Consider the following 26568-nt stretch of genomic DNA (forward strand, 5'->3'; position numbering starts at 1 on the left):
TGATCATGTGACATTCAATCACGTGTCACTTGCCCAATGTTTTTACTGCAGTGTCACAATATTTGATTTTTTGTTTTTATAGGGAATAATGTAATTTATAAATCAAGCAAATAACACAAACATTTAGGGATACGTAGCAGTGCTTAGGAGACCAACTGCTCAGTCGAAAGCAGGATAGTTGGGAACCCCACTGGATAAAGCCCAGCTCAGGTCTGTAAATAAAATCCAACCCAAGCCCAACAGAACCACATCCAAGCCGGTCCAGTCCTTTCATTTTATTCCTGTGCCTGACCCAACCCGACCACTGGAATAAAGTTGATTATATTAAAGAGGTTGTGCTCTGCCTTGGATGGAATCGCTCACTGCAAACTGGTGCGGAGTGTTTCCTACTTTGACATCCTGGTTGTCATTGCGTCCGACCCAGCCCGACCCAACCTGAGCCCGAATGCCGGACCCGGAAGAGCGACCCGACCTGAAACAGACACGTCGGGTCAGGTAGCTATGCTCTACTAGTGGAAATATAGCAGCCAGTTTGTCTGCAGCAAAATCCCCCCCCCAAAAAGCAATGAAACTAATTACTAGATAAAAGCAAAATACTGCAGATGCTGGAAATCTGAAATACTAGATAATCTGTTTGTGATGTTGGTTAAGGGATAGTTATTGGACAAAGCACCAGGGAGAATCTCCCTGCTCTTGAGTAATGCCATGGGATCTTTTACATCCAGCTGTGGGGGAGGGAGGGCAAGTATATTTACAGTGTGGCCAGTTTATATATGCAGATTCCATTCTAAGTGTGGTGATAGGACTTTATAATGGAAATGGTTGACACAGACTTGAGCAGATATACAACTTTTATTATATAGATATTGAAGCAAAAAGTAATTTACATACATCTCAAAGTTCTTATGCAACTGGCACCAGTCATTGGTGTATCGAGTCAAACTACAGGTTAAGAATCATGGGTCTTCTGATTTAAAAATGCAATCCTTTGTGTCAATGCATTGTAGCGCACAATAGTTGGACATAGGCTCACTGCTGTGGTTTTGTCAGTTTGGGGGAAATAGTTGCTCAGTCACTTTGCACAAATTTTGTGCATTTTTTAACAACCACTTCAATAAATCAACTCTTGCCAGCTCTCTCTCAATGGGTTACAGTCAGGTGAAAAAGTGGAACAAGTGAGAACCAATATGTGAAGTGAGTTGGTCAGTCTCATCCCAGTTCCTGGGCATGACCTACAGCATCAAACTCAGCACTTTGGTGACCTCAGTAGGATTACTTAGTTAATGTCAACATCTGTAGAATTAATGCGACAGGTCAGGGGTCGAAGGATAAGTTAAGAGATGCTGCTGTGACTCTAGTAAAATAGAGGGAGCTTTTAGTTGTAACTGGTTGTGTTTTACATTTTTTTAAAATATTTTTTCTTGGGATGTCACCAACACCAGCAAGGATGTATTTAATCCCCAACAGTGGCACCACAATTCCATGAAGGCCACATCAATCGTTTTTTTTTACAAAAATCCTTTTTTAAAAAATCAGATTTATTGAAGTTAGTTTCACGACTTGTACATCTAGTCCCAGAGCAGATTGCATAAAATAATGAAATATTCCAATTCTCAACATGAACATCCTTCATAAAGATGAGCATAATATAATTCAAACATTTATTTGGAAAAGCTTTTACACTTGTTCAACATGACAATTTGCTGGCTATTTAACGAGGTTATTAGAGAACAAAATCACAATGGTGACATGCAATTAATCACCGCATTGGATCCAGTTCCTTGCGATGATTTGTGATTGGCTGTGCTTAACACGTACCAAAATCACCTTGCATCGAATTCCTGTTCACATACCCTACACTTCATACTTAATTTAAATAGTGCTAGAGCACAAACAAAATTTTCAGACTGGAGCAACGTCGGTTCAATTCCTGATGTAACCTGTGCCCAGCAAAGAGCTGCCAGGTGGAGATTGTCCTGTGAACCTGCAGGAGCGTTGGTAAATCAGCAGGAGTCCCAGTTATCTCCCAAAAGCTGGACAAAAAGAGTGCTGATGGAAGAGGGAAATAACCTGCAAGCTCCCTCAATGTAGCAATATAAGACCTAAAACATCCAAGAGACAGAGACTGTATGCCCCTAAAACATAAACACACACACGCAGGTTACTGGATAATGAAATTAAAAAATGGGAAGAAAATTTTCTACAATTCTTCAATTACAAAAGGCACTTCTTTTCCCAATAGTTGTGATTCAGCCAAATGCTAACAGAGGTGTCTCCTGGTGCAGTACCTCAGCTCCTGAGGAGAGCAGGAATGAACCAAACACTGCTTGGAATTGACTAATTCAAAGTGCAGACACTCACTGCCTGCTGCCCAATCTCTGATAGCTCGGAGGTGAAACCATCCCCAAATCCAACTGCTTCTACTAACTCTGGCTTCCTGTCACACATTGGGCAGAGCTCATTGCGGACTTGAGACGATCGCATCCATATGATGAGATTCCAGCGTTCTCCTGAGGAAATGGGCAAGGCTCCGTGGCAATGCTGACCTCGATGGAGCAATCCGTGACTCACTCTGTGCTCAATCTCTACACACTCGCTCTCACTTACTGGAACCTGAGACAAGGTGCATACAGACCATAAATTAATTGTTTTATATAAGAGTACGATTTTTAAAAATTCATTCTCAGGATGTGAGCGTCTCTGGCTAGGCTAGTATTTATTGCCTACCCCTAATTGCCCTTAAGGAGGTGGTGGTGAGCCACTTTCTTGAACCACTCCTGTCTGTATGCTGTAGGTAGACCCACAGTGCTGTTAGGAAGGGAGTTCCAGGATTTTCACCCAGCGACAGTGAAGGAACAGCGATATAGTTCCAAGTCAGGATGGTGTGTGGCTTGGAGGGGAACATGTTCCCATGCATTTGCTGCCCTTGTTCTTCTAGGTGGTAGAGCTCACAGGTTTGGAAGGTGATGTCGAAGGAGCCTTGGTGCGTTGCTGCAGTGCATCTTGTAGATGGTACACACTGCTGCCACTGTGCGCCGGCAGAGGGAGTGAATGTTTGTGGACGGGGTGCCAATCAAGCAGGCTGTTTTGTCCTGGATGGTGTTGAACTTCTTGAGTGTTGTTGGAGCTGCATCCATCCAGGCAAGTGGAGAGTATTCCATCACACTCCTGACATGTGCCTTGTAGATGGTGGACAGGCTTTGGGGAGTCAGGAGCTGAGTTACTCACTGCAGAATTCCCAGTCCCTGACCTGCTCTTGTAGCCTCAGTATTTATATGGCTGCTCCAGTTAAGTTTCTGGTCAATGGTAACCCCCAGGATGTTGATGATATAGTGATTATGTAACTGGATTGATTATCCAAAGAATGACTCTATGACTCGAATGCAATTTAAAATCCCATCGTGGCCTGTTTGAGAATTTGAATTAAATTCAATTAAAATGTGGAAATAAAAAGCTGGTCTCAATTAAAGTGACCATGAAGCTGTTGGACTGTCATATAAACCAAACCGGTTCACTAATTCGCTAATCCAGTCAAGTGATTTGAGCATGTATTCTAGGCTAACACTCCCAGTGCAGTGCTGAGGGACTGCTGCACAGTCAGAGGTGCTGTCTTTCAGGTGAGACAAACCGAGGTCCTGTCCGCACCCTCAAGTGGACATAAAGGTTTCCATGGCACTATTTTGAAGAGTACTTGAGTCTTCCCATGTTCTGGCCAATATTTATCCCTCAATCAACATCACTAAAACATCATCTAGTCACTTATCACATTGCTCTTTGTGGGATCTTGCTGTGTGCAAATTGGCAACTGCATTTCTGACATTACAACAGTGACTGCACTTCAAAAGTACTTCATTGGCTGTGAAGCACTTTGAGACATCCTGAGGTCATGAAAGGTGCTATATAATTGCAAGTCTTCCTTTTCTCCTTGATGTTGTTTAGGGAAGGAGACCTGCCATCCTGGCCTATACAGGAACATAAGAGCAGGAGGTCATTCAGCCCATCGAGCCTGCCCCGCCATTCAATACAATCACGGTTGATCATCCACTTCAATGCCTTTTCCCCACACTATCCCCATATCCCCTTATGTCATTTGTATTTAGAAATGTCGATCTCTGCTTTAAATATACTCAATGACTGAGCTTCCACAGCCCTCTGGGGGAGAGAATTCCAAAGATTCACAACCCTCTGAGTAAAGAAATTTCTCCTCATCTCTGTCCTGAGTGGCTTCCCCCTAATTTTGAAATGATGTCCCCTGGTTCTAGACTCGCCAACCAGGGGAAGGATCTTTCCTCACTGGTGTGTTCACAGTCTAGGAAATAGCAATAGAGAAACTGCAACATGCAGTCGACACTGGGTAACATTCCAGCTCTGGACCAGGGAGATAGGCCTGAGTTCAGGGATGTTTTCATTGGTATTTTGGAGATGAAACAGATACATTTGAATCCTGACAGTTCTGTCAATGTGTTTATGATCTTTATAAATATAACTTTTTTAACCTTACGTAATCAGTGACTCTAAAAAGACCATGGCCATGAAAAGGAGATGGAGAAATGTGTTTTGGTTTGTTGATTTTGTGGCAACTACTAATTCATGAATGGAAAATATTGTGCGATTCAATCTTGTTCCCAACGAGGGACGAGAGGCAGCTCCTTGTTCCTGATAGGTGTTTTGTGTTACCTGTTCAGTGCCTGAAAGCTTATTATTCAATCTTGGGATGTGGGTGTCGCTGGCCAGGCCAGCATTTATTGCCCATCACTAATTGCCCTCGAGAAGGTGGTGGTGAGCTGCCTTCTTGAACTGCTGCAGTCCATGTGGGGTAGGTACATCCACAGTGCTGTTTGGAAGGGAGTCCATTTGTTCACGAGTCAGCTGGATATGTCACTGATAACTGAACAGATGGTGGCTATTTGAGCCAAACAAGTCTTTTTTTTGCCCAATGATTGTGTAATGCTGCTGCTGCATTTTTAAATTGTAAATGTTTGAGTATTCAGGTTGACATATTGAAAGGGAAAAGAAACCTGAATTGACACAGCATCTTTCACAACCAATGTTTTGAAGTATAGTCACAGAAACACAGGAAATAGGAGCAGGAGTAGGCCATTCAGCCCCTTGAGCCTGTTCTGCCATTCAACTAGATCATGGCTGATCTTCTACCTCAACGCAATTTTCCTGCACTATCCCCATATCCCTTGATATCTTTAATATCTAGAAATCTATTGATCTCTGTCTTGAACATAGTCAACGGCTGAGCCTCCGCAGCCCTCTGGGGTAGAGAATTCCAAAGATTCACAACCCTCTGAGTGAAGAAATTCCTTCTCATCTCATTCCTAAATGGCCTACCCCTTATTCTGAGACTGTGTGCCCCAGTTCTTCAAAACTCTAGAGAATATAGGCCCAGTCTCCTCAATTTCTTCTCAAAAGACAATACCACCATTCCAGGGATCACTGTTGTAATGTAGGAAACACAGCAGCCAATTTGCACACAGCAAGATCCCACAAACAGCAATGAGATAATGACCAGATAATCTGTTTTAGTGATGTTGATTAGAAGATACATATTGGCAGGACACTGGGGAGAACTCGCCAGTGCTCATTCAAAACCATGGCCGTGCGATCTTTTACATCCACCTGACAGGGCAGACAGGGTCTCGGTTTAACGTTTCATCTGAAAGATAGCACCTCCGACGGTGCAGCCCTCCCTCGCCACTGTCCCTCCGACGGTGCAGCCCTCCCTCGCCACTGTCCCTCCAATGGTGCAGCCCTCCCTCGGCACTGTCCCTCTACCAGTGCAGTGCTCCCTCGGCACTGTACTGAGAATGTCAGCCTAGATTTTGTGCTCACGTCCCTGAAGTGGGACTTGGTGGAACCTACAACACTCTGACTCAGAGGTGTGGGTGTACCCACTGAGCCACAGCTGAGACCTGAATGGCCAGGAGTGTCACACACACTGGTTAAAGGGCAGTGGTACTGAAGGAGGAAGGAAGCTGAGGCACATGTGGGAAATGTGAGGGCGGCACAGTGGCGCAGTGGTTAGCACCGCAGCCTCACAGCTCCAGCGACCCGGGTTCAATTCTGGGTACTGCCTGTGCGGAGTTTGCAAGTTCTCCCCGTGACCGTGTGGGTTTTCGCCGGGTGCTCCGGTTTCCTCCCACCACCAAAGACTTGTAGATTGGTAGGTAAATTGGCCATTATAAATTGCTCCTAGTATAGGTAGGTGGTAGGGAAATATAGGGGCAGGTGAGGATGTGGTAGGAATATGGAATTAGTGTAGGATTAGTATAAATGGGTGGTTGATGTTCGGCACAGACTCAGTGGGCCGAAGGGCCTGTTTCAGTGCTGTATCTCTAAATAAAAAAATTTAAAAAAATAAAATAATGACAGACTACTGTGAAATACCAGAAAGCGTAACTATATTTTCCACAGTACCTGTCTCATGTCTCCAAAGTAGAGGTTCCCTTCACTGAAATCTTTGCCGAGCGACACATTCAAAGTGACTTCAGCGTTGTCATAATGGAAACTTAAATCACGGTCTTGGTTTACAGCATATTTCACTGCAAATACTTTGTGACTGTCCAAACTCTGACCTCCACAGTCTGGGTAAAGAAGTGACGTGATTGGCTGAAGATAATCCTCACGAAGCGAAGTAATAAAAGACTCATCAAATCCAAGTTCATTTAAAAGCACCTTGAGCAGATAATGAAAGTGTTTTAATCTGTGCCAGTCAGTATGTATTCATACAATAAGCAGAAATTAATCACAAAGATTAATAAACTGGCGAATAAATTGGAGTCAAAAGCTGGCAGGATAACCAGTAGATGAACAATGGGCTACCTTCAAAGAAGAAATAGTTCGGACACAGTCAAGGTATGTTCCCTCGAAGGGGAAAGATAGGGCAAATAAATCCAGAGCTCCCTGGATGACAAAAGAGGTAGAGATTAAGCTAAAGAAGAAAAGGTGTGCTTATGGCAGATGCCAAGTAGAAAATACTACTGAGAACCAGGCTGAATATAGAAGGCCCAGAAGGGAAGTGAAAAAGAAAATAAAAGAAGCAAAGAGAGAGCATGAAAAGAGACTGGCAACTAACATTAAAGGAAATCCCAAAGCCTTCCGTAGACATATAAATAGTAAAAGGGTGGTAAAAGGAGGAGTGCGGCCAATTAGGGACCATATAGGGGATTTACACATGGAGGTAGAGGGCATAGCTGAGGTATTAAATGAATACTTTGCATCTGTCTTTACCAAGGAAGAAGACGCAACCCAAGAAATGTTGAAAGAGGAGGTAATTCAGACACTAGAAGGGTTGAAAATTGATAAAGAGGAAGTATTAGATAGGCTGCCTGTACTTAAAGCGGATAAAGCACCAGGACCGGATGAGATGCATCCAAGGATACTAAGGGAAGTGAGGGTGGAAATCACGGAGGGACTGGCAACTATTTTTCAGTCTTCCTTAGACTAAGATAAGCCCAGCAACTACAGGCCAATCAATTTAACTTTGGTGGTGGGGAAACTGCAAGAAAAGATAATTCAGGACAAAATTAATAGTAACATGGACAAATGCAGGTTTAATTAAAGAAAGCTAGCATGGATTTCGTAAGGGAAAAATCAAACTTGCTGGCGTTTTTGGAGGAGGTAACAGAGAGGGTTGATGAGCGCAATGCAGTTGATGTGGTGTACATGGACTTTCAAATGGCATTTTCAGTGCCACACAACAGACTTGTGAGCAAATTTATAGCTCATGGAATAAAAGGGACGGTAGCTACATAGATACGAAATTGGCTGAGTGACAGGAAACAAACAGTAGAGGTTAATGGATGTTTTTTGGACTGGAGGAAGGTCTGTAGTGGAGTTCCCCAGGGGTCAGTGTTGGGACCCTTGCTTTTCCTGATGTATATTAATGACCTAGACCTTGGTGTACAGGGCACAGTTTCAAAGTTTGCAGATGATACGGAACTTGGAAGCATTGTGAGCTGTGAGGAGAATAGCGTAGAACTCCAAAAGGACATAGACAAGTTGGTGGAATGGGCAGAGGAGGCAGATGAAGTTCAATAGAGAAATGTGAAGTGATTCATTTTGATAGGAAGAACATGGAGAGACAATATAAAATAAAGGGTACATTTCTAAAGGGGGTGCAGGAGCAGAGGGACCTAGGTGCATATGTGCATAAATCATTGAAGGTGGCAGGACAGATTGAGAGAGCAGTTAATAAAGCATAAAGTGTCCAGGGCTTTATTAATAGGGGCATAGAGTACAAGAGCAAGGAAGTTATGTTGAACTTGTATAAGACACTAGTTCGGCCTCAGCTGGAATATTGCATCCAGTTCTGTGCACCGCACTTTAGGAAAGATGTGAGGGCATTGGAGAGATTATAGAAAAGATTCATGAGAATGGTTCCAGGGATGAGGAACTTCAGTTTTGAAGACAGATTGGAGAAGTTAGGACTGTTTTCCTTGGAGAAGAGAAGGCTGAGAGGTGATTTGATAGAGGTATTCAAAATCATGAGGGGTCTGGACAAAGTAAATAGAGAGAAACTGTTCCCATGCGTGAAGGGATCAAGAACGAGAGGGCACAGATTTAAAGTATTTGGTAAGAGAAGCAAAAGCGACATGAGGAAAAACTTTTTCATGCAATGAGTGCTTAAAGTTTGGAATGTGCTGCTTGAGAACGTGGTGGAGGCAGATTCAATTGAAGCATTTAAAAGGGAATTAGTTACGTGAAAAGGAAGAATGTGCAGGGTTACGGGGAGAAGGTGGGGGAATGGAACTGAGGGAATTGCTCTTTCAGAGAGCCAGTGCAGACACGATGGGCTGAATGGCCTCCTTCTGCACTGTAACAATTCTGTGAAGTTCCCAGATATACTTTCCAGCAGGAGCCAGAGCCAGAACTTTCGTTCCTCACCTTGGGACCAAGATCTGTCACCCCCACTCCACCCCACTGCTCAGAACAACTAACTCACCACAGATCAGCCTCAGCAACACACAGGACACACAGGACATTAACCACTGCTCCATCAGAGGCACTCGCTCTCGCTGTGTGTGTGCGTGCGTCTCTCACTCTCTCACTGCGTGCGTGCGTCTCTCTCTCTCGCTGTGTGCATCTCTCTCTCTCGCAGCTTTAATTAGTTTCTTTGGCTGAAGTGAACCATACTCATTGCTATAAAGTGTCGTTAAAGTATTGAAGAGTTTATGGGTTCACAGCTAGGGGGTTAGAGTTGTATAGCACAGAAACAGGCCGTTCAGCCCATCGTGTCCGTGCCGGCTAGTTGGTGATCACAGAGCTGGTTTTCATGCGTGTGTACTTGGTGAATAATGGTGACATTTATTGGTGAAATTTACTGACCAGTGTCTCTTCATATCTTACCCCATAGTGATTCATAGTGTTGGGTCTGCCCTTTGGCATGTCAGACTGTTCAAAGTTCTCAAGCTCTCCAATCAACTGGTTGCAGAATTCCTCAGTGAACACTGGGATCGAATAAACTCTCTCAGCTACAAGGAATGATAGAAAGAAGGAGCACGGTCAATAAATAAATTAGTGTGTCTTTGTAAACATTTTATAAACATTAAGCCACTAGATCATGACTGATCTGTGTCTTAACTCCATTCACCCGCCTTGGTTCCATAACCTTAATATCCCTGCCTAACAAAAATCCATCAATCTCCATTTTGAGATTTTCAATTAACCCCCAATCCCAACAGCCTTTCTGAGGAAGAGGTTTTGGGTTCTGTGAGGGGAGGGAGGGTTAAAGTGAGACAGGTGTAGCTCCTGCAATAATTGATCCCTTTACTGATCAATTCTCTGTCCCCTCCACCTGCTCCCACCTCCACCAGCACAGGTGAGAAGCTCCACTAGCATGCTGGCAGGAATTGATTTGAGTATCAGTCAAGAATCCATAGCAAGTCCAAGTCCACCTTCAGGCTAGGCTGCCCTCAGTACCAGGAATTTTATCATTAGGCCTGGGACTGCTTCACAAAACCTTCCATTGGTTCTGATGAAGTACAAAACTTTGTGGAGTTGGAATAAGGATTATGGAGGATTAAATTTTTTTTCCAAACTAGCCTGCAGTGACCTCAGAATCCAGTTCACAGGAACAATTTATTTTGCACTAAGAGTTTGACTCTGCCATTCTTAATAACACATAACCACAACAAAAAGTCACTCTGCTCCCGCAACTATACAAACGTGTAAATAAAGTTCACAGCTTGAGATCACTTCACTAGACCAGGGACACTGACCTATTCAGACTGACTCAGTTTCATTTTACACTTCTTCATGTATTGTTACAATTTTAAGCAGTTTTCCCTCGAGCTATGGTGAATTCACACAAAAACATTTAACATTCCGTCTATCAGTCCTATGTGTATAAAACACTGTTTATCTTTATTTCTTATTCTTGAACAAAGATTCGAAACACATACCTGGTAGTGAATGAACACGGTCCAGCAATCCTTCAAAATCTGCATCCTCACTTTGACAGTACGCAACTATTTCACAGAATTCCGGAGCAAGGAAAGATTTCTGGAAGAAAACAAAACACAATATTGTTTTTCACATTGCATGGAACATACAAATGTGTCAACTTCATTAATACAAGACTAACTAACATAATGCTGCTCATCATCAACACCAAATAATTCACGCAGAGAACAGCAAGGTTATGCGGTTAATAAAAACAGAAAATGCTGGAAATACTCAGCAGGTGTGGCAGCATCTGTGGAGAGAGAAGCAGAGTTAACGTTTCAGGTCAGTGACTTTTCATCAGAACTGGTAAATGTTAGAAATGGAATAGGTTTTAAGCAAATAAAGCGGGGGTGGGGCAAGAGATAACAAAAGGCAAGGTGTTGATAGGACAAGGTCACAGAGAATAACTGACCAGAAGGTCATGGAGCAAAGGCAAAAGGTATGTCAATGGTGTGCTGAAAGACAAAGAGTTAGTACAGAGAAGGTGTTAATGGACAGAAAAATGAACAGCCCTGGCCAAAAACACAAACATGAAAAGAAATAGTGGGCAGGCACATGGTAAAAAAAAATGAAGGATGAAACAAAGAAAAATAAAATGAAATACGAATAAAAAATACAAAGTAAAGCTAAAAAAAAAAGGGCGGGTCGGTCATGCTCTGAAATTATTGAACTCAATGTTCAGTCCGGCAGGCTGTAGCGTGCCTAATCGGTAAATGAGATGCTGTTTCTCGAGCTTGCGTTGATGTTCACTGGAACACTGCAGCAATCCCAGGACAGAGATGTAAGCATGAGAGCAGGGGGGGGGGGGGAAATGTTGAAATAGCAAGCGACAGGAAGCTCCAGGTCATGTTTTCGGACTGAGCGATGGTATTCCGCAAAGCGGTCACCCAATCTGCGTTTGGTCTCCCCAGTGTAGAGGAGAGCACATTGTGAGCAGTGAATACAGTACAGGGTTATTTGGTTACTGACTGACAACAGTGTTTCAACTTTGTCACTGCAACGCTAGCAAGAAATAAAGACATGCATTTATATAGCACCTTTCACAACCTCAGGATAGTCCCAAAGCACTTTACAGCCAATGAAGCAATTTTTGAAGTATAGTCACTGTTTCATATAGGAATCACAGCGGCCAATTTGCACACAGCAAGATCCCACTAACAGCAATGTGATAAACACCAGATAATATGTTTTTTAGTGATGCTGACTGAGGAACACAGGACACTGGATAAGATTTCCCCTGCTCTTCTACAAATAGCGACTGTGGGATCTTCAACGTTCACTTTAGAAGGCAGACAGGTCTAAGTTTAACATCTCATCTGAAAGACGGCACATCTGACAGTGCAGCGCTCCCTCAGTACACCCTCTCCGACAGTGCGGCGCTCCCTCGGTACTAACCCTCCGACAGTGCGGCGCTCCCTCAGTACTAACCCTCCGACAGTACGGCGCTCCCTCAGTACTAACCCTCCGACAGTGCGGCGCTCCCTCAGTACTAACCCTCTGACAGTGCGGCGCTCCCTCAGTACTAACCCTCCGACAGTGCGGCGCTCCCTCAGTACTCCCTCTCCGACAGTGCGGCGCTCCCTCGGTCCTAACCCTCCGACAGTGCGGCGCTCCCTCGGTCCTAACCCTCCGACAGTGCGGCGCTCCCTCGGTCCTAACCCTCCGACAGTGCGGCGCTCCCTCGGTACTAACACTCCGACAGTGCGGCGCTCCCTCGGTCCTAACCCTCCGACAGTGCGGCGCTCCCTCAGTACTCCCTCTCGGACAGTGCGGCGCTCCCTCGGTACTAACCCTCCGACAGTGCGGCGCTCCCTCGGTACTAACCCTCCGACAGTGCAGCGCTCCCTCGGTACTAACCCTCCGACAGTGCGGCGCTCCCTCTGTACTAACCCTCCGACAGTGCGGCGCTCCCTCGGTACTAACCCTCCGACAGTGCGGCGCTCCCTCGGTACTAACCCTCCGACAGTGCGGCGCTCCCTCGGTACTAACCCTCCGACAGTGCGGCGCTCCCTCGGTACTAACCCTCCGACAGTGCGGCGCTCCCTCTGTACTAACCCTCCGACAGTGCAGCGCTCCCTCGGTACTAACCCTCCGACAGTGCGGCGCTCCCTCGGTACTAACCCTCCGACAGTGCGGCGCTCCCTCGGTACTAACCCTCCGACAGTGCAGCGCTCCCTCGGTACTAACCCTCCGACAGTGCGGCGCTCCCTCTGTACTAACCCTCCGACAGTGCGGCGCTCCCTCGGTACTAACCCTCCGACAGTGCGGCGCTCCCTCGGTACTAACCCTCCGACAGTGCGGCGCTCCCTCTGTACTAACCCTCCGACAGTGCGGCGCTCCCTCGGTACTAACCCTCCGACAGTGCGGCGCTCCCTCTGTACTAACCCTCCGACAGTGCGGCGCTCCCTCGGTACTAACCCTCCGACAGTGCGGCGCTCCCTCGGTACTAACCCTCCGACAGTGCGGCGCTCCCTCGGTACTAACCCTCCGACAGTGCGGCGCTCCCTCGGTACTAACCCTCCGACAGTGCGGCGCTCCCTTGGTACTAACCCTCCGACAGTGCAGCGCTCCCTCGGTACTAACCCTCCGACAGTGCGGCGCTCCCTCGGTACTAACCCTCCGACAGTGCGGCGCTCCCTCGGTACTCCCTCTCCGACAGTGCGGCGCTCCCTCGGTACTAACCCTCCGACAGTGCAGCGCTCCCTCGGTACTCCCTCTCCGACAGTGCGGCGCTCCCTCGGTACTAACCCTCCGACAGTGCGGCGCTCCCTCGGTACTAACCCTCCGACAGTGCAGCGCTCCCTCGGTACTAACCCTCCGACAGTGCAGCGCTCCCTCGGTACTCCCTCTCCGACAGTGCGGCGCTCCCTTGGTACTCCCTCTCCGACAGTGCGGCGCTCCCTTGGTACTAACCCTCCGACAGTGCAGCACTCCCTCGGTACTAACCCTCCGACAGTGCAGCACTCCCTCCGTTCTAACCCTCCGACAGTGCAGCACTCCCTCGGTACTAACCCTCCGACAGTGCAGCGCTCCCTCGGTACTAACCCTCCGACAGTGCGGCGCTCCCACGGTACTAACCCTCCGACAGTGCGGCGCTCCCACGGTACTAACCCTCCGACAGTGCAGCTCTCCCTCGGTACTAACCCTCCGACAGTGCAGCGCTCCCTCGGTACTAACCCTCCGACAGTGCGGCGCTCCCACGGTACTCCCTCTCGGACAGTGCAGCGCTCCCTTGGTAGTAACCCTCCGACAGTGCGGCACTCTTTTGGTACTCCCTCTCCGATAGTGCTGCGCTCCCTCGGTACACCCTCTCGGTCAATGCGGTACTCCCTCAGTACTGAGCCTCTGACAGTGCGGCACTCCTTCAGTGCTGCATGGGGAGTGTCTGCCTAAATTTTGTGCTCAAATCTCTGAAGTGGGACGTGAACCCACAGCCATTACCCACTAAGCCATGGGCGACACTTCACCAACCCACATTAAGGATTTTATTCCTTTCAAAATAAAAAGTACAAAAAATCCAGCAAACGTTTTCAACATGTAAATTTGGCAAACTTGTGAACGTGATTGTGGAATTGGCAGGTTAACACATCAGGCTGTGGGTCAGGGAAGTTTTATTTTATTCTGATTAAAACAACCAGACTTTGGTTCTGCTGAAGGGTTGGACAACAAGTTAGCATTTGACACATAGGATTTTTAGCCACTGTGGGGTTTCAGGAAGTGGAAGCAGCATAAGAAATAGGAGCAGGAGGAGGCCATTCGGCCACTTGAACCTGCTCCACCATTCAGTAAGATCATGGCGGATCTGATTGTGGCCTCAACTCCATTTTTCTGCCTGTTCTCCATAACCTTTTTCTCCCCAGAGTTCAAAAATCTGTCTAACTCAGCCTTGAATATATTCCATGACTCAGCTTCCACTGCTCTCTAGGGTAGAGAATTTTAAAGATTAACCACGCTCTGAAAGAAGAAATTCCTCTTCTCAGGCTTAAATGGGAGGCTCCTTATTCTGAGACTGTGCCCCCTAGTTCTAGATACCCCCACGAGGGGCAACATCCTCTCAGCATCTACCCTGTCAAGCCCCTCAGAATCTTCTTTTTCAATAAGATCATCTCTCATTCTTCTAAACTCCAATGATTATAGACTCAACCTTTCCTCATAAGACAACCCCTTCATCCCTGGAATCAACCCAGTGAACCTTCTCTGAACTGCTTCCAATGCAAGTATATCCCTCAAATAAGGAGACCAAAACTGTACGCAGTACTTTAGGTGTGGTCTTACCAATGGCCTGTACAGTTATAACAAGACTTCCCGACTTTTATACTCCACCCTGTTTGCAATAAAGGCCAACATTCCATTTGCCTTCCTAATTACTTGCTGACTACATGATAACCTTTTGTGTTTCATGTACAAGGACACCCAGATCCCTCTGTACCACAGCATTTGGCAGTCTCTCTTCATTTAAATAATATTCAGCTTATCTATTTTTCCCACCAAAGTGAATAACCTCACATTTTCCCACATTATACTCCATCTTCCAAATTTTTGCCCACTCACTTAACCTATCTATATCCCTTTGCAGATTCTCTGTGTCCTCCTCACACCTTGTCTTCCCACCAATCTTTGTATCATCAGTAAATTTAGCTACAATACTCTGTCCCTTACCCAAGTCATTAATATAGATTGTAAATATAGATAGTGGGTAAAATGTTGGAAAAGGTTATAAGAGACAGGATTTATAATCATCTTGAAAAGAATAAGTTCATTTGCGATAGTCAGCACGGTTTTGTGAAGGGTAGGTCGTGCCTCACAAACCTTATTGAGTTTTTCGAGAAGGTGACCAAACAGGTGGATGAGGGTAAAGCCGTGGATGTGGTGTATATGGATTTCAGTAAGGCGTTTGATAAGGTTCCCCACGGTAGGCTATTGCAGAAAATACGGATGTATGGGGTTGAAGGTGATTTAGAGCTTTGGATCAGAGATTGGCTAGCTGAAAGAAGACAGAGGGTGGTGCTTGATGGCAAATATTCATCCTGGAGTTTAGTTACTAGTGGTGTACCGCAAGGATCTGTTTTGGGGCCACTGCTGTTTGTCATTTTTATAAATGACCTGGAAGAGGGTGTAGAAGGGTGGGTTAGTAAATTTGCGGATGACACGAAGGTCGGTGGAGTTGTGGATAGTGCCGAAGGATGTTGTAGGGTACAGAGAGACATAGATAGGCTGCAGAGCTGGGCTGAGAGATGGCAAATGGAGTTTAATGCGGAAAAGTGTGAGGTGATTCACTTTGGAAGGAGTAACAGGAATGCAGAGTACTGGGCTAATGGGAAGATTCTTGGTAGTGTAGATGAGCAGAGAGATCTTGGTGTCCAGGTACATAAATCCCTGAAAGTTGCTACCCAGGTTAATAGGGCTGTTAAGAAGGCATATGGTGTGTTAGCTTTTATTAGTAGGGAGATCGAGTTTCGGAGCCACGAGGTCATGCTGCAGCTGTACAAAACTCTGGTGAGGCCGCACCTGGAGTATTGCGTGCAGTTCTGGTCACCGCATTATAGGAAGGATGTGGAAGCTTTGGAAAGGGTGCAGAGGAGATTTACTAGGATGTTGCCTGGTATGGAGGGAAGGTCTTACGAGGAAAGGCTGAGGGACTTGAGGTTGTTTTCGTTGGAGAGAAGGAGGAGGAGAGGTGACTTAATAGAGACATATAAGATAATCAGAGGGTTAGATAGGGTGGATAGTGAGAGTCTTTTTCCTCGGACGGTGATGGCAAACACGAGGGGACATAGCTTTAAGTTGAGGGGTGATAGATATAGGACAGATGTTAGAGGTAGTTTCTTTACTCAGAGAGTAGTAGGGGCGTGGAACGCCCTGCCTGCAACAGTAGTAGACTCGCCAACTTTAAGGGCATTTAAGTGGTCATTGGATAGACATATGGATGAAAATGGAATAGTGTAGGTCAGATGGTTTCACAGGTCGGCGCAACATCGAGGGCCAAAGGGCCTGTACTGCGCTGTAATATTCTAATTCTAATTCTAAATAGTTGAAGTCCCAGCACTGATCCCTGTGGCACTCCAATAGCTACAGTTTGCCAATGTGAAAATGCCCCATTTATCCTGACTTCGTGTGAGTGAGACAATCCTCTATCCATGCTAATATTTTTTTTTATTCATTGATGGGATGTGGGTGTTGCTGGCCAGGCCAGCATTTATTGCCCATCCCTAATTGCCCTTAAGGTGGTGGTGAGCTGCCTTCTTGAACCGCTGCAGTCCATGTGGGATAGGTACACCCACAGTGCTGTTAGGGAGGGAGTTCCAGGGTTTTGACCTTGCGACAGTGAAGGAATGGCAATATAGTTCCAAGTCAGGATGGTGTGTGACTTGGAGGGGAACCTGTGGATGGTGATGTTCCCATGCATTTGCTGCCCTTGTCCTTCTAGTTGGTAGATGTCGCGGGTTTAGAAGGTGCTGTCTAATGAGCCTTGGTGCATTGCCCAACATATATTACCCCAACACCATGAGCTCTTACCTTGTGGTTACAACCAGGTGAGAAAGGTGTCTTAGGGTCCCTTTTTGCCTTCACCTGGTCTTCTTGTAACAGGGTTTAGATTTTTAAACACACCGTGTTTGGAGCTCCCCATTAGTGAATCCTTGTTCACCACTTTCCAATTATAAGGCAAAGAAATGAGCATAAACAGGCTTTCTTAGGTTTAAAGAAGAAAAGTGACATTTATTAAAACCTAAACTCTAATTCGGTTAACGCCAACGGATACACGCCATGCCCCACGCTAGCAGGCATGATACGCGCATGCATAAAATGGAGACAGAAAAGAGAAGAAAAATAAAGTTAAAAAGTTTGAGGCAATTTCTGAAGAGGGGTTTTTACTGTGCTTCGAGCTCGCTGTAGAGTCCTTGAGTGTAGGTAGTCTTGCTTTTCGTTGGGGCCCAGTATTCTTCTTAAACCTTGTTCACTGTAGGGGACTTCTCTCTCTTGGGGTTCATATGTCTTTAATGGGTCTTCAGTGCCGTGAGAAAGAGATGGGAGCGGACAGGAGAGAGGTGTTCTCAGTCCAGGAGCAAAGAGCTTTCTGAGTTTCAAACACTCAGTGCCAAGTTCAAATTCAAACAGCCAGTTAGTCATGTGACTAAACTGGTCTGACCAGGTCTTCTGCGTATTGGAGAAGCAGAAACTGGGTCCTTTGTTCCAACACTACCTGCTAGTATGCAAAAAATGTCTTTCCGGCGAGGGGCCTGGCAATTCCTTGTGATAGGCCCTCTTTTCTTCCCAGCAGCAATTTTAAGTTTTAATGTTCATGTGGCGAAATAATGTGTGCCTCATTCTTGGCAGATGGGGGCCTGTATGACATTGTGTAGTAATCTTTTATGTGGCACCTTATCCCCTTTTGGAAATCCAAATACACTACATCTACTGGTTCCCCTTTATCCACCCTGTTCATTACATCCTCAATGAATTCTAATAAATTTGTCAAACACAATTTCCCTTCCTTAAAGTCATGTTGACTCTGCTTGATTGTATTATGATTTGCTAAATGTCCTGCTACTACCTCCTTAATAATGGATTCCAGCATTTTCTCAATGATAGATGTTTGGCTAACTGGCCTTTAGCTCCTGCTTTCTATCACCCTCCTTTCTTGTATAGGGGCATTGCATTTGCCATTTTCCAATCTCCTGGGACCTTTCCATAACCTAGGGAATTTTGGAAGGTTAAAACCAATGCACATCGGTCTCTGCAGCCACTTCTTTTAAGACCCTTGGATGCAGGTCATCAGGTCCAGGGGACTTGACAGCCTTTAGTCCCGTTAGTTTGCCTAGTAGTTTTTCTCTAGTAATTGTTTTAAGATCCTCCCTCTCTTTTGCCCCCTTATTTTCTACTATTTTGGGATGCTTTTAGTGTCCTCTATCATGAAGCAGTCAATACAGGGAGAAAGAGGGGGACCCTTCAGGCCGTGCTGGCAGCCAAACTTGAGAGCAGCAGCGACAGAGTTCCAACAACAGTTTGCTTGCGCTCACACCCCGCACCAAAATTTGAAATAAGCGAGAAACAAAGGGAGAACATTACAGAGTGACACGTTCCAAATAGAAAATCCTGCATGTGCTTTCAGTAAATTAATCTAACAGAAACAAGACGTCTGTAAAAGGAGCCATCCTGACAGTGTGTGCAAGTGGATGAATATTGACATAGTCTAGTGTAGCACTTTGTATATCAGACTGACCCAATACTGAACCTTACCCAGTGCTGCAATCACTTTTTCCTGATTTATAGGGTCAATGTTGTATAATCAGACCCGTGTTCACGGTCAGCTGTTCTTTCGAGTTACTTTCACACATTAGTTTAATGTTATTAAACTGCTTGCCTTACTTTTGCTCCAGTTCTCTCTCCTTCTTGAACACCGCTTAAAAATCTTTCAAATAACATACACTAGCTGCAACACCAAGCCTTAGGGACCCAGAGACAGAGACAATGTGTAATAACATCCTATGTGGCCCTGTCACTCAGCACTGCTCAGCTCTGCTTTTGGTAGAAATGAGGAGGTGAACAACAAAAAAGTAAAATTCAGAGTTCCACTTTCAGCAGGAACACATTCACAACATAAAGAAAAACAAAGAAATGATTTTAGAAACATCCAACCCAAACAAAAACCCCTCCACAGCATCTGTGCCACTTAAATTCCCGGTCGGATAACCCTGGATGTTTCCAGTATTCCAATGTAATTAACACAGGACACATGCTCAATGATCTAAGTCTTTAAATGTAGGTGATGTACAGTGAATTAAGAGAGACTGGTGCCTACCTGTAAAACATAGACCCCAGGATTCAGAGGTTTGTAATATGTTGAAATAATCGCCATTCTGTCCAAACTACTGTGACTGAGCAACTTTCTCCTCTGAACTTCCTCATCGATCTGAGGGGACAGAATAACTCAGTAAGATTTGGCAGATATCGATTAATATGCTTTGCTCAGAATCATCTCGACGGACTTGACGCAATGTGTTGTTATAACAGTGCTGCCACAATCGCACAGCAAGATCCCACAAGCAGCAATCCAGAAAATCACTACAGGTGAGGAAGGCCATTCGGTCCATCTTAATTCATCATCAGGAGAAATCAAACCATTCCCCGTTAGCAACAGCCAATTGTTTCTTAAAGGAGTCTTTATTTTTTTTGTCTCCACTGCTCGATCTAGAGATTAATTCCATGCTTGCAGGGCGGATTAGGCTGGGTGGCTTTATTTTTGGACGGCGCAGACACGATGGGCCATGTGGCCTCCTTCTGTGCCGTAAACGTTCTACGATTGATCACTTTTTGAGAAAAGAATGTCCTGATATCAACACTAAAATTACGCGGCACTAATTTGAATCCTTGCCCCTAGTTCTATGCTTAACAGTTTAAAGTAATATTCTGTCTGTTTACGGTCTTCTCTTTCTCCCCCAAATAAGATCACCTCTCAGCCCATCTCTCTGGTCCCTCCACATAACTGAGCCCCTGACCCTCGAGATACTGCTCTGCCTCCAGCAGCTCAATTTCCTTTTACTGTCTTGCTGACCAGAACTGGACACAGGGCTCAAGGTGGATCTGACCAGAGCCTTGGATAACTTGACTATTACCTCTGACTTGTACCTTACTGTGTGGCACAATATGCTACTGACTGTTCTGCATTGGCGGATCAAGTTTGTGTCGAAAATACTGAAGATCTTTTGTTCCCCGAGCTTCATCCTGAGGATGATTCTGATGATCGAATTTTGGTCGAGGGAGGAATGTCAGCCAGGACACCAGACGAGATTCCAGCTCTTTGAATAGAACCGTGGGATCTTAAACATCCATATGAACCCATGGAAAGCTGGATGGGCTCTTGCTTAATAGCCAGGAATTTCCTCACAGCTGCTCTCATTTCCGGCAAAATTATAGTGACAAGAGAGGGTGCAGTAATCAATGTCTCATTCGCATCTGTTGCAGTGCAACATTCCCTCAGTACTGACCCTCCGACTGTGCAGCACTCCCGCAGTACTGACCCTCCGACAGTGCAGCGCTCCCTCAGTACTGACCCTCCGACAGTGCAGCACTCCCTCAGTACTGACCCTCCGACAGTGCAGCACTCCCTCAGTACTGACCCTCCGACAGTGCAGCACTCTCTCAGTACTGACCCTCCGACAGTGCAGCACTCTCTCAGTACTGACCCTCTGACAGTGCAGCACTCCCTCAGTACTGACCCTCCGACAGTGCAGCGCTCCCTCAGTACTGACCCTCCGACAGTGCAGCACTCCCTCAGTACTGACCCTCCGACAGTGCAGCATTCCCTCAGTACTGACCCTCCGACAGTGCAGCACTCTCTCAGTACTGACCCTCTGACAGTGCAGCGCTCCCTCAGTAGTGACCCTCTGATGGTGCAGCGCTCCCTCAGTACTGACCCTCTGACAGTGCAGCACTCCCTCAGTACTGACCCTCTGACAGTGCAGCACTCCCTCAGAAATGACCTTCCGACAGTGCAGCACTCCCTCAGAAATGACCCTTCAACAGTGCATCTCTCCCTCGGTACTGCACTCAAGTGTTTCTGGAATGAGGTTTAAACCCATTGTCCTGATTCAGAGGCAAATATACTACCCACTGAGCCATTACTGTGCAAGGTAAGTCTGTCGTATCATTTAATTACCACTAATAGTGATTTAAAAGTAAACAAACAAGACAATTTCAAAGTATAAAAATATAAATTATGATTCTTAATTTATTGGAACTGAAGGAAAATAACAATCACACCAACTCTGATGCAACTGGAGTTTGCAGTTTAGCTGCAGTGTAGCAGGAGTGTCCAAGCTTCTAGCTTTGTCAGCCACTTAACTAAATATGAGAGAGCTTTGGGGTGTGAGTGTGGGTGAGGCGTGAGGGTGAGGGTGTTTGTATGCTACTGCATCATTTATTGCTCTGATCTCAGCAGTCCCTTGTCTCTGCATTGATTACTGGGTAGTGTAGGTGCAAATATTGAAACAGTAGTTTTTCCAGAGTTGGTTCTGTTGTAAAGATGGGACCGTTGCAAGAGTCCCTGAGTAAACCCAATCTCAGAAAGCAGTTATTGCCACATGCTCTGCGGGCTGTTTCACTCCACTAAACAGCAGTACTATTTGAAGATAAGATCAGAGCCTGTGTATGTTTGAGTGTGACAGCGAGTGTGACAGTGAGTGTGATAGTGCGCAGAACACGTAGGCTGGGCCTGTCAGTGGCTCAGGTTTTACCTTAGCTTGAACCTTTTTGAACTGTTCCTCAGTCTTGCAACCTTTGCTTCTTAAAATCTGGAACATGAGCAAAATCAAAGTTAGTGAATAAAATCCAAATATAGTGGACCTCATCAATAAAATGCTGCAGAGTATGATTAAAATCAAAAGGCCCAACAGTAGCACCACCCCTGGGTGAAATGGATTGGAGTAATGGAGGATGAGACCCAACTGTGTATAAAAACAGTAGCCTCATCACTTAACAGAAAAAAACTGTAGCTGCCACAATAATGTGGACTGAGACCTATGTTTTGCAATATCTCACTAACATCCTCCAGCCCTAATAGTCATAGTCATACAGCACAGAAACAGGCCCTTCGGCCCATCCTGTCTGTGCCGGCCACCTAACTATTCTAATCCCATTTTCCAACACTTGGCCTGTAGCCTTGTATGCTATGGCATTTCAAGTGCTCATCTAAATACTTCTTAAATGTTGTGATGGTTCCTGCCTCAACCACCACTTCGGGCAGTGTATTCCAGATTCCAACCACCCTCGGGGTGACATTTTTTTTCCCTCAAATCCCCTCACCTTAAATCTCTGCCCCCTGGTTATTGACCCCTCCACTAAGGGAAAATGTTTCTTTTTTATCTAATCTATCAATACCCCTCATAATTTTGTATACCTCAATCAGGTCTCCCCTCAGCCTCTCTGCTCTAAGGAAAACAACCCTAGCCTATCCAATCTCTCTTCATAGCTGAAATGCTCCAGCCCAGGCAACATCCTGGTGAATCTCCTCTGCACCCTCTCCAGTGCAATCACATCCTTCCTATAGTGTGGTACCCAGAACTGTACACAGTACTCCAGCTGTGGCCTAACTAGCTTTTTATACAGCTCCATCAAAACCTCCCTGCTCTTATATTCTATGCCTCGGCTAATAAAGGCAAGTCTCCCAAATGCTTCCTAACCACCTTATCTACCTGTGCTGCTGCCTTCAGTGATCTATGGACAAGTACACCAAGGTCCCTCTGACCCTCTGTACTTCCTAGGGTCCTACCACCCATTGTATATTCCCTTGCCTTGTTAGTCCTCCCAAAATGCATCACCTCACACTTTTCAGGATTAAATTCCATTTGCCACTGCTCCGTCCATCTTACCAGCCCATCCATATCGTCCTGTAATCTAAGGCTTTCCTCCTCACTATTTACGACACCACCAATTTTTCAAATTGCCCTGGATCCCATTGGATTTTACCTTCTTAACCACTCTCCCATGCGGGACATTATCAAAAGCCTTACTGAAGTCCATGTCGACTACATCAACTGCTTTACCCTCATCTACACATCTAGTCACCTCCCCGAAAAATTCAATCAAGTTAGTTAGACATGATCTTCCTGTGACAAAGCTATGCTGACTATCCCTGATGCCTCTCCAAGTGAAGATTAATCCTGTTCCTCAGAATTTTTTCCTATATTTTCCCAACCACTAATGCCCTCCGAAATATCTGCGCTCCTCCAATTCTTCTCTTGCCCATCCCCAATTGCCATCACTCCACCATTGGCGGCCGTGCCTTCAGCTGCCTGGACCCTAAGCTCTGGAATTCCTTTCCTAAACCACCCTGCCTCCCCACCACTCTCTCCTCCTTTAAGACACTCCTTAAAACCTACCTCTTTGACCAAGCTTTTGGTCATCTGTCCTAATATCTCCTTATGTGGAACAGGGTCAAATAGTATCTGTAAATGCTCCTGTGAAGCACCTTGGAACTTTTGACTATGTTAAAGGCACTATATAAATGCAATGTGATGCTGTTGAGTCTATCCAACAAGGCTGAATTAGTCCGAAACATCTGTGTCACTGCTGACAGCCCACACCCGGCACGTTCCAGCAAAGGCAGAGGCAAACCAGGGGCACAGGTACCACTCAGGCAACTCTGAGCAAGCCACTTCACTGTGGGATTGGCAGTGGTGCCACAGTAGGTCAATGTAACAGATGCACGGCCACTATTTCGAAGAGCAGGGGAGCTCTCCCTGGTGTCTTGGGCCAACATTAATCCCTCAAACAACATCCCTGAAACAGATTCTCTGGTCATTATCGCTGTCTGTGGGAGCTTCCTGTGCGCAAATTGGCTGCTGTTTCCTACAACGGCGATTACACATAAAAATATTTCACTGCCTGTGCAGTGCTTTGAATTTACAGAATTTTACAGTGCAGGAGGCCATTCGGCCCATCGGCCTGTGCTGGCAAAGAGCCACCCAATTAGTCCCACAGCCTCTGCTCCCCCCCATAGCCCTGCCAATTTCTCCAAGTATTTGTCATTTCCCTTTGGAAGTTATTATTGAATCTGTTTCCAACGCCCTTAGTGTGTTTCTGGTCCATAAAAGGCAAGGCCTTTCCTTACAGGCCCGAGATCCGGCTCTGTCGAGCGGACATGGAGCCTGAAGTCTTCCAGGAAGATGTTGTCAGTATAGAAACAGCGGCAGACATAGAATCGAGCCGGGGAGGCACTGGGCCCAGTCCCCGGCCTCGGGCTCCCGGCCGCTCCCTCCGCCTCCATGTTTCCGCCCAAACCCGCCCGAGCGCCCGAACGCGCGGCCCCGCCCGGCAACCAGAGAATCAACGCGGTTCAGCACCAAAGCCGCTCCGCCCGGGCCTCCAGGACGCCGCACTAAGGTTCCGCCTGGGCCTCCGGGATAAAGGTTCCGCCGGCGGAGATTCACCGAGCGCCGCGGGTCAGAGCCCCGGCCCGGGGAGGAAAAGAGATTTGCGGCTGGGCCTGGGCCGAAATACCCGCCCGCTCTGGCGGGAATGGCCAACAGCAAACGCAGCGTCGCCACCCAGACTGAACGGGGCCGAGGCCCAACTCCAGGCCCAGGCCCAGGCCCGGCAGCCCGCTCCCCACCCCGGCCAAACTCGCTGGATCGGTACCGACACGTTTACAAATATCTGTCGAGAGGCGCCTACTCGCAGGCCCTGGGCCCACTGCAGCGCCGGAGCGTCCGGAGATACGCGGCCAACTTCGCGGTGGAAGGTGAGGCGGAAATTAAACAGGCCTGAACCCCCCCAGTAACCCGCCCAAATCCTGATTCCTCCTCATTAACCCCCCAAATCCCAACCCCCCCAGTAACCCCCCAAATCCTGATTCCTCCTCATTAACCCCCCAAATCCTGATTCCTCCTCATTAACCCCCCCAATCCTGATCCCCCCCATATCCCGATCCCCCCCAAATCCCAATCCCCCCATCCTGATCCCCACCAAATCCCAATTCCTCCTCAGTAACCCCCCAAATCCCAACCCCCCCCGTAACCCGCCCAAATCCTGATCCCCCCCCAAATCCCAACCCCCCAAATCCTGATTTCCCCCCCCCCATCCTGATCCCCCCCAAATCCTGATTCCGCCCCCAAATCCCAACCCCCCCATCCTGATCCCCACCAAATCCCAATTCCTCCTCAGTAACCCCCCAAATCCCAACCCCCCCCCCAGTAATCCCCCAATATCCCAGTAATCCCCCAACCAAAGCCCCATCCCCTCCACCAAACCCCCCCCCCCCCACAGCTACATCCCCAAATTCCCCTATAAGCCACCCAATCCCCCCACATCCACTAATCCCCCCCCTCCCAGACCCCGACAACCCCTCAAACAATCTCCCCCACCCCCTATTTTACTACAGTTTGTGAGGATGTAACTCTGTTCTCTCCATCAGGGAATCAGCGAAATCAAAAAAAAATGCAAGTCTGTCTTTTTTCTTACGTCACAAAAGGGTTCTTAGGTTTTTTTACCAGTGCCTTTCAGGACTCGTTTAAATATTGAATATTCCTTTGCCATGTTTCTCTCCTATCTCCCCTTCGTCTCTCTCCGAGTTCATCCGGTCCTTGTGACCCAGCTCCTGCTCCTTCAGTCATCTTCTAAGTAAAGTACACCATCCTGGCCCCCATGCAAACTGATGTTGTAAATGTTTCCTCTCCTCAGCTCCTGTTCCACTGCCTTTTAAAACCGTCATCATACAACAGTATAGAAAAGAATCACCCGGCTCATTGTGCCTGTACCGGCTGTATGAAAGAGCTATCAAAATAGTCTTGCTCCCCTGCTCTTTCCCACTTCAAATATTTATCCAGTTCCCTTTTGAATTGTTGAATCTGCTTCCTCAGGCAGTGCATTCCAGATCAAGTTCTCTTCATCTTTCCCCCACCAATTCCTTTGCCAATCGATTAAAAGCTGTGTTCTCTGGTTACTGACCCTTCTACCACTGGAAACCTTTTCTCCTTATTTACTGTATAACACCGTGACTAAATCTCCTAATTTTCTCTGTTCTAAGGAGAACAATCACAGCTTCTCCACATAACTGAAGTCCCTCATCCCTTGTACCATTCTAGTAATCAAAACTAAATCTACTAAACACAAGACTGGTCATGGTGCTTCTCTTTGATTTGCAGTCCTTGTGCTGCTAATGCTCCAGTGATGATGTTGGATCAGGAATTTTAGGATATTGACCCAGTGACGATAATGTTCGTGAATTGCGGGCCTGGTTTCCCCGCGTAACAACTGGGGTTGTCAACTCTAGACATGTTCCTCAAGGTTTCATCACATGGCCCAAAACCGAACAACCTTTCCTCCCATTTCCAATATTAGAACTGATAAACAAAAGTGTTTAATGAAAGTGGAAAAAGAAGCACCATTTATGTTTAATGCCGCATGACTATTTCTCACATCAGATATCAAGAAACGACTGAAGGCACTGGATACTGCAAAGGCTATGGGCCCTGACAATATTCCGGCAATAGTACTGAAGACCTGTGCTCCAGAACTTCTGCTCCCCTAGCCAAGCTGTTCCAGTACAGCTACAACACTGGCAACTACCCGGCAATGTGGAAACTTGCCCAGGTATGTCCGGTGCACAAAAAGCAG

General features: G+C 46.5%; 2 protein-coding genes across 4 annotated transcripts in view; one reads left to right on the forward strand and one right to left on the reverse strand.

The window, feature by feature from the left end:
* Window positions 1–833: 833 nt before the first annotated feature.
* On the reverse strand, window positions 834–26484 carry ogfod2 (2-oxoglutarate and iron-dependent oxygenase domain containing 2). 2 transcript variants are annotated; one of them, XM_068054568.1, is made up of 7 exons: window positions 25584–26484; window positions 21690–21746; window positions 19256–19366; window positions 10413–10512; window positions 9358–9482; window positions 6427–6684; window positions 834–2613 (listed from the first exon to the last, which is right to left on the reverse strand). In XM_068054568.1, the coding sequence occupies exons 1-7, from the start codon at window positions 25596–25598 to the stop codon at window positions 2338–2340; spliced, it is 942 nt and encodes a 313-aa protein (XP_067910669.1). In that variant the 5' UTR covers window positions 25599–26484; the 3' UTR covers window positions 834–2337. The 2 variants fall into 2 exon arrangements, with proteins under 2 accessions (XP_067910669.1, XP_067910668.1); XM_068054567.1 differs by lacking the exon at window positions 25584–26484 and adding an exon at window positions 24065–24274.
* Window positions 24372–26568, forward strand: part of zgc:113436 (uncharacterized protein LOC503528 homolog) — a 34755-nt gene continuing 32558 nt past the window's right edge. For both annotated transcript variants that reach the window (XM_068054566.1, XM_068054564.1), the window contains exon 1: window positions 24372–24694. In XM_068054566.1, coding sequence (XP_067910667.1) covers window positions 24472–24694 — 223 coding nt within the window. In that variant the 5' untranslated portion in view covers window positions 24372–24471. The remainder of the gene's footprint in view (window positions 24695–26568) is intronic.

This window comes from Heterodontus francisci, chromosome 23 (genome assembly GCF_036365525.1).
Source record: "Heterodontus francisci isolate sHetFra1 chromosome 23, sHetFra1.hap1, whole genome shotgun sequence".
NCBI lineage: Eukaryota > Metazoa > Chordata > Chondrichthyes > Heterodontiformes > Heterodontidae > Heterodontus > Heterodontus francisci.

What these genes read in the sequence shown, in the direction of transcription:
- ogfod2 (XM_068054567.1), bottom strand. Translation starts at nt 24,220, where the DNA reads ATGGAGGCGGAGGGAGCGGCCGGGAGCCCGAGGCCGGGGACTGGGCCC. An exon ending in TCAAAAAGGTTCAAGCTAAG is followed by an intron (nt 19,367 to 21,689) that starts GTAAAACCTGAG and finishes CTGTCCCCTCAG; the next exon opens with ATCGATGAGGAAGTTCAGAG. An exon ending in CCGTGTTCATTCACTACCAG is followed by an intron (nt 9,483 to 10,412) that starts GTATGTGTTTCG and finishes CATTCCTTGTAG; the next exon opens with CTGAGAGAGTTTATTCGATC.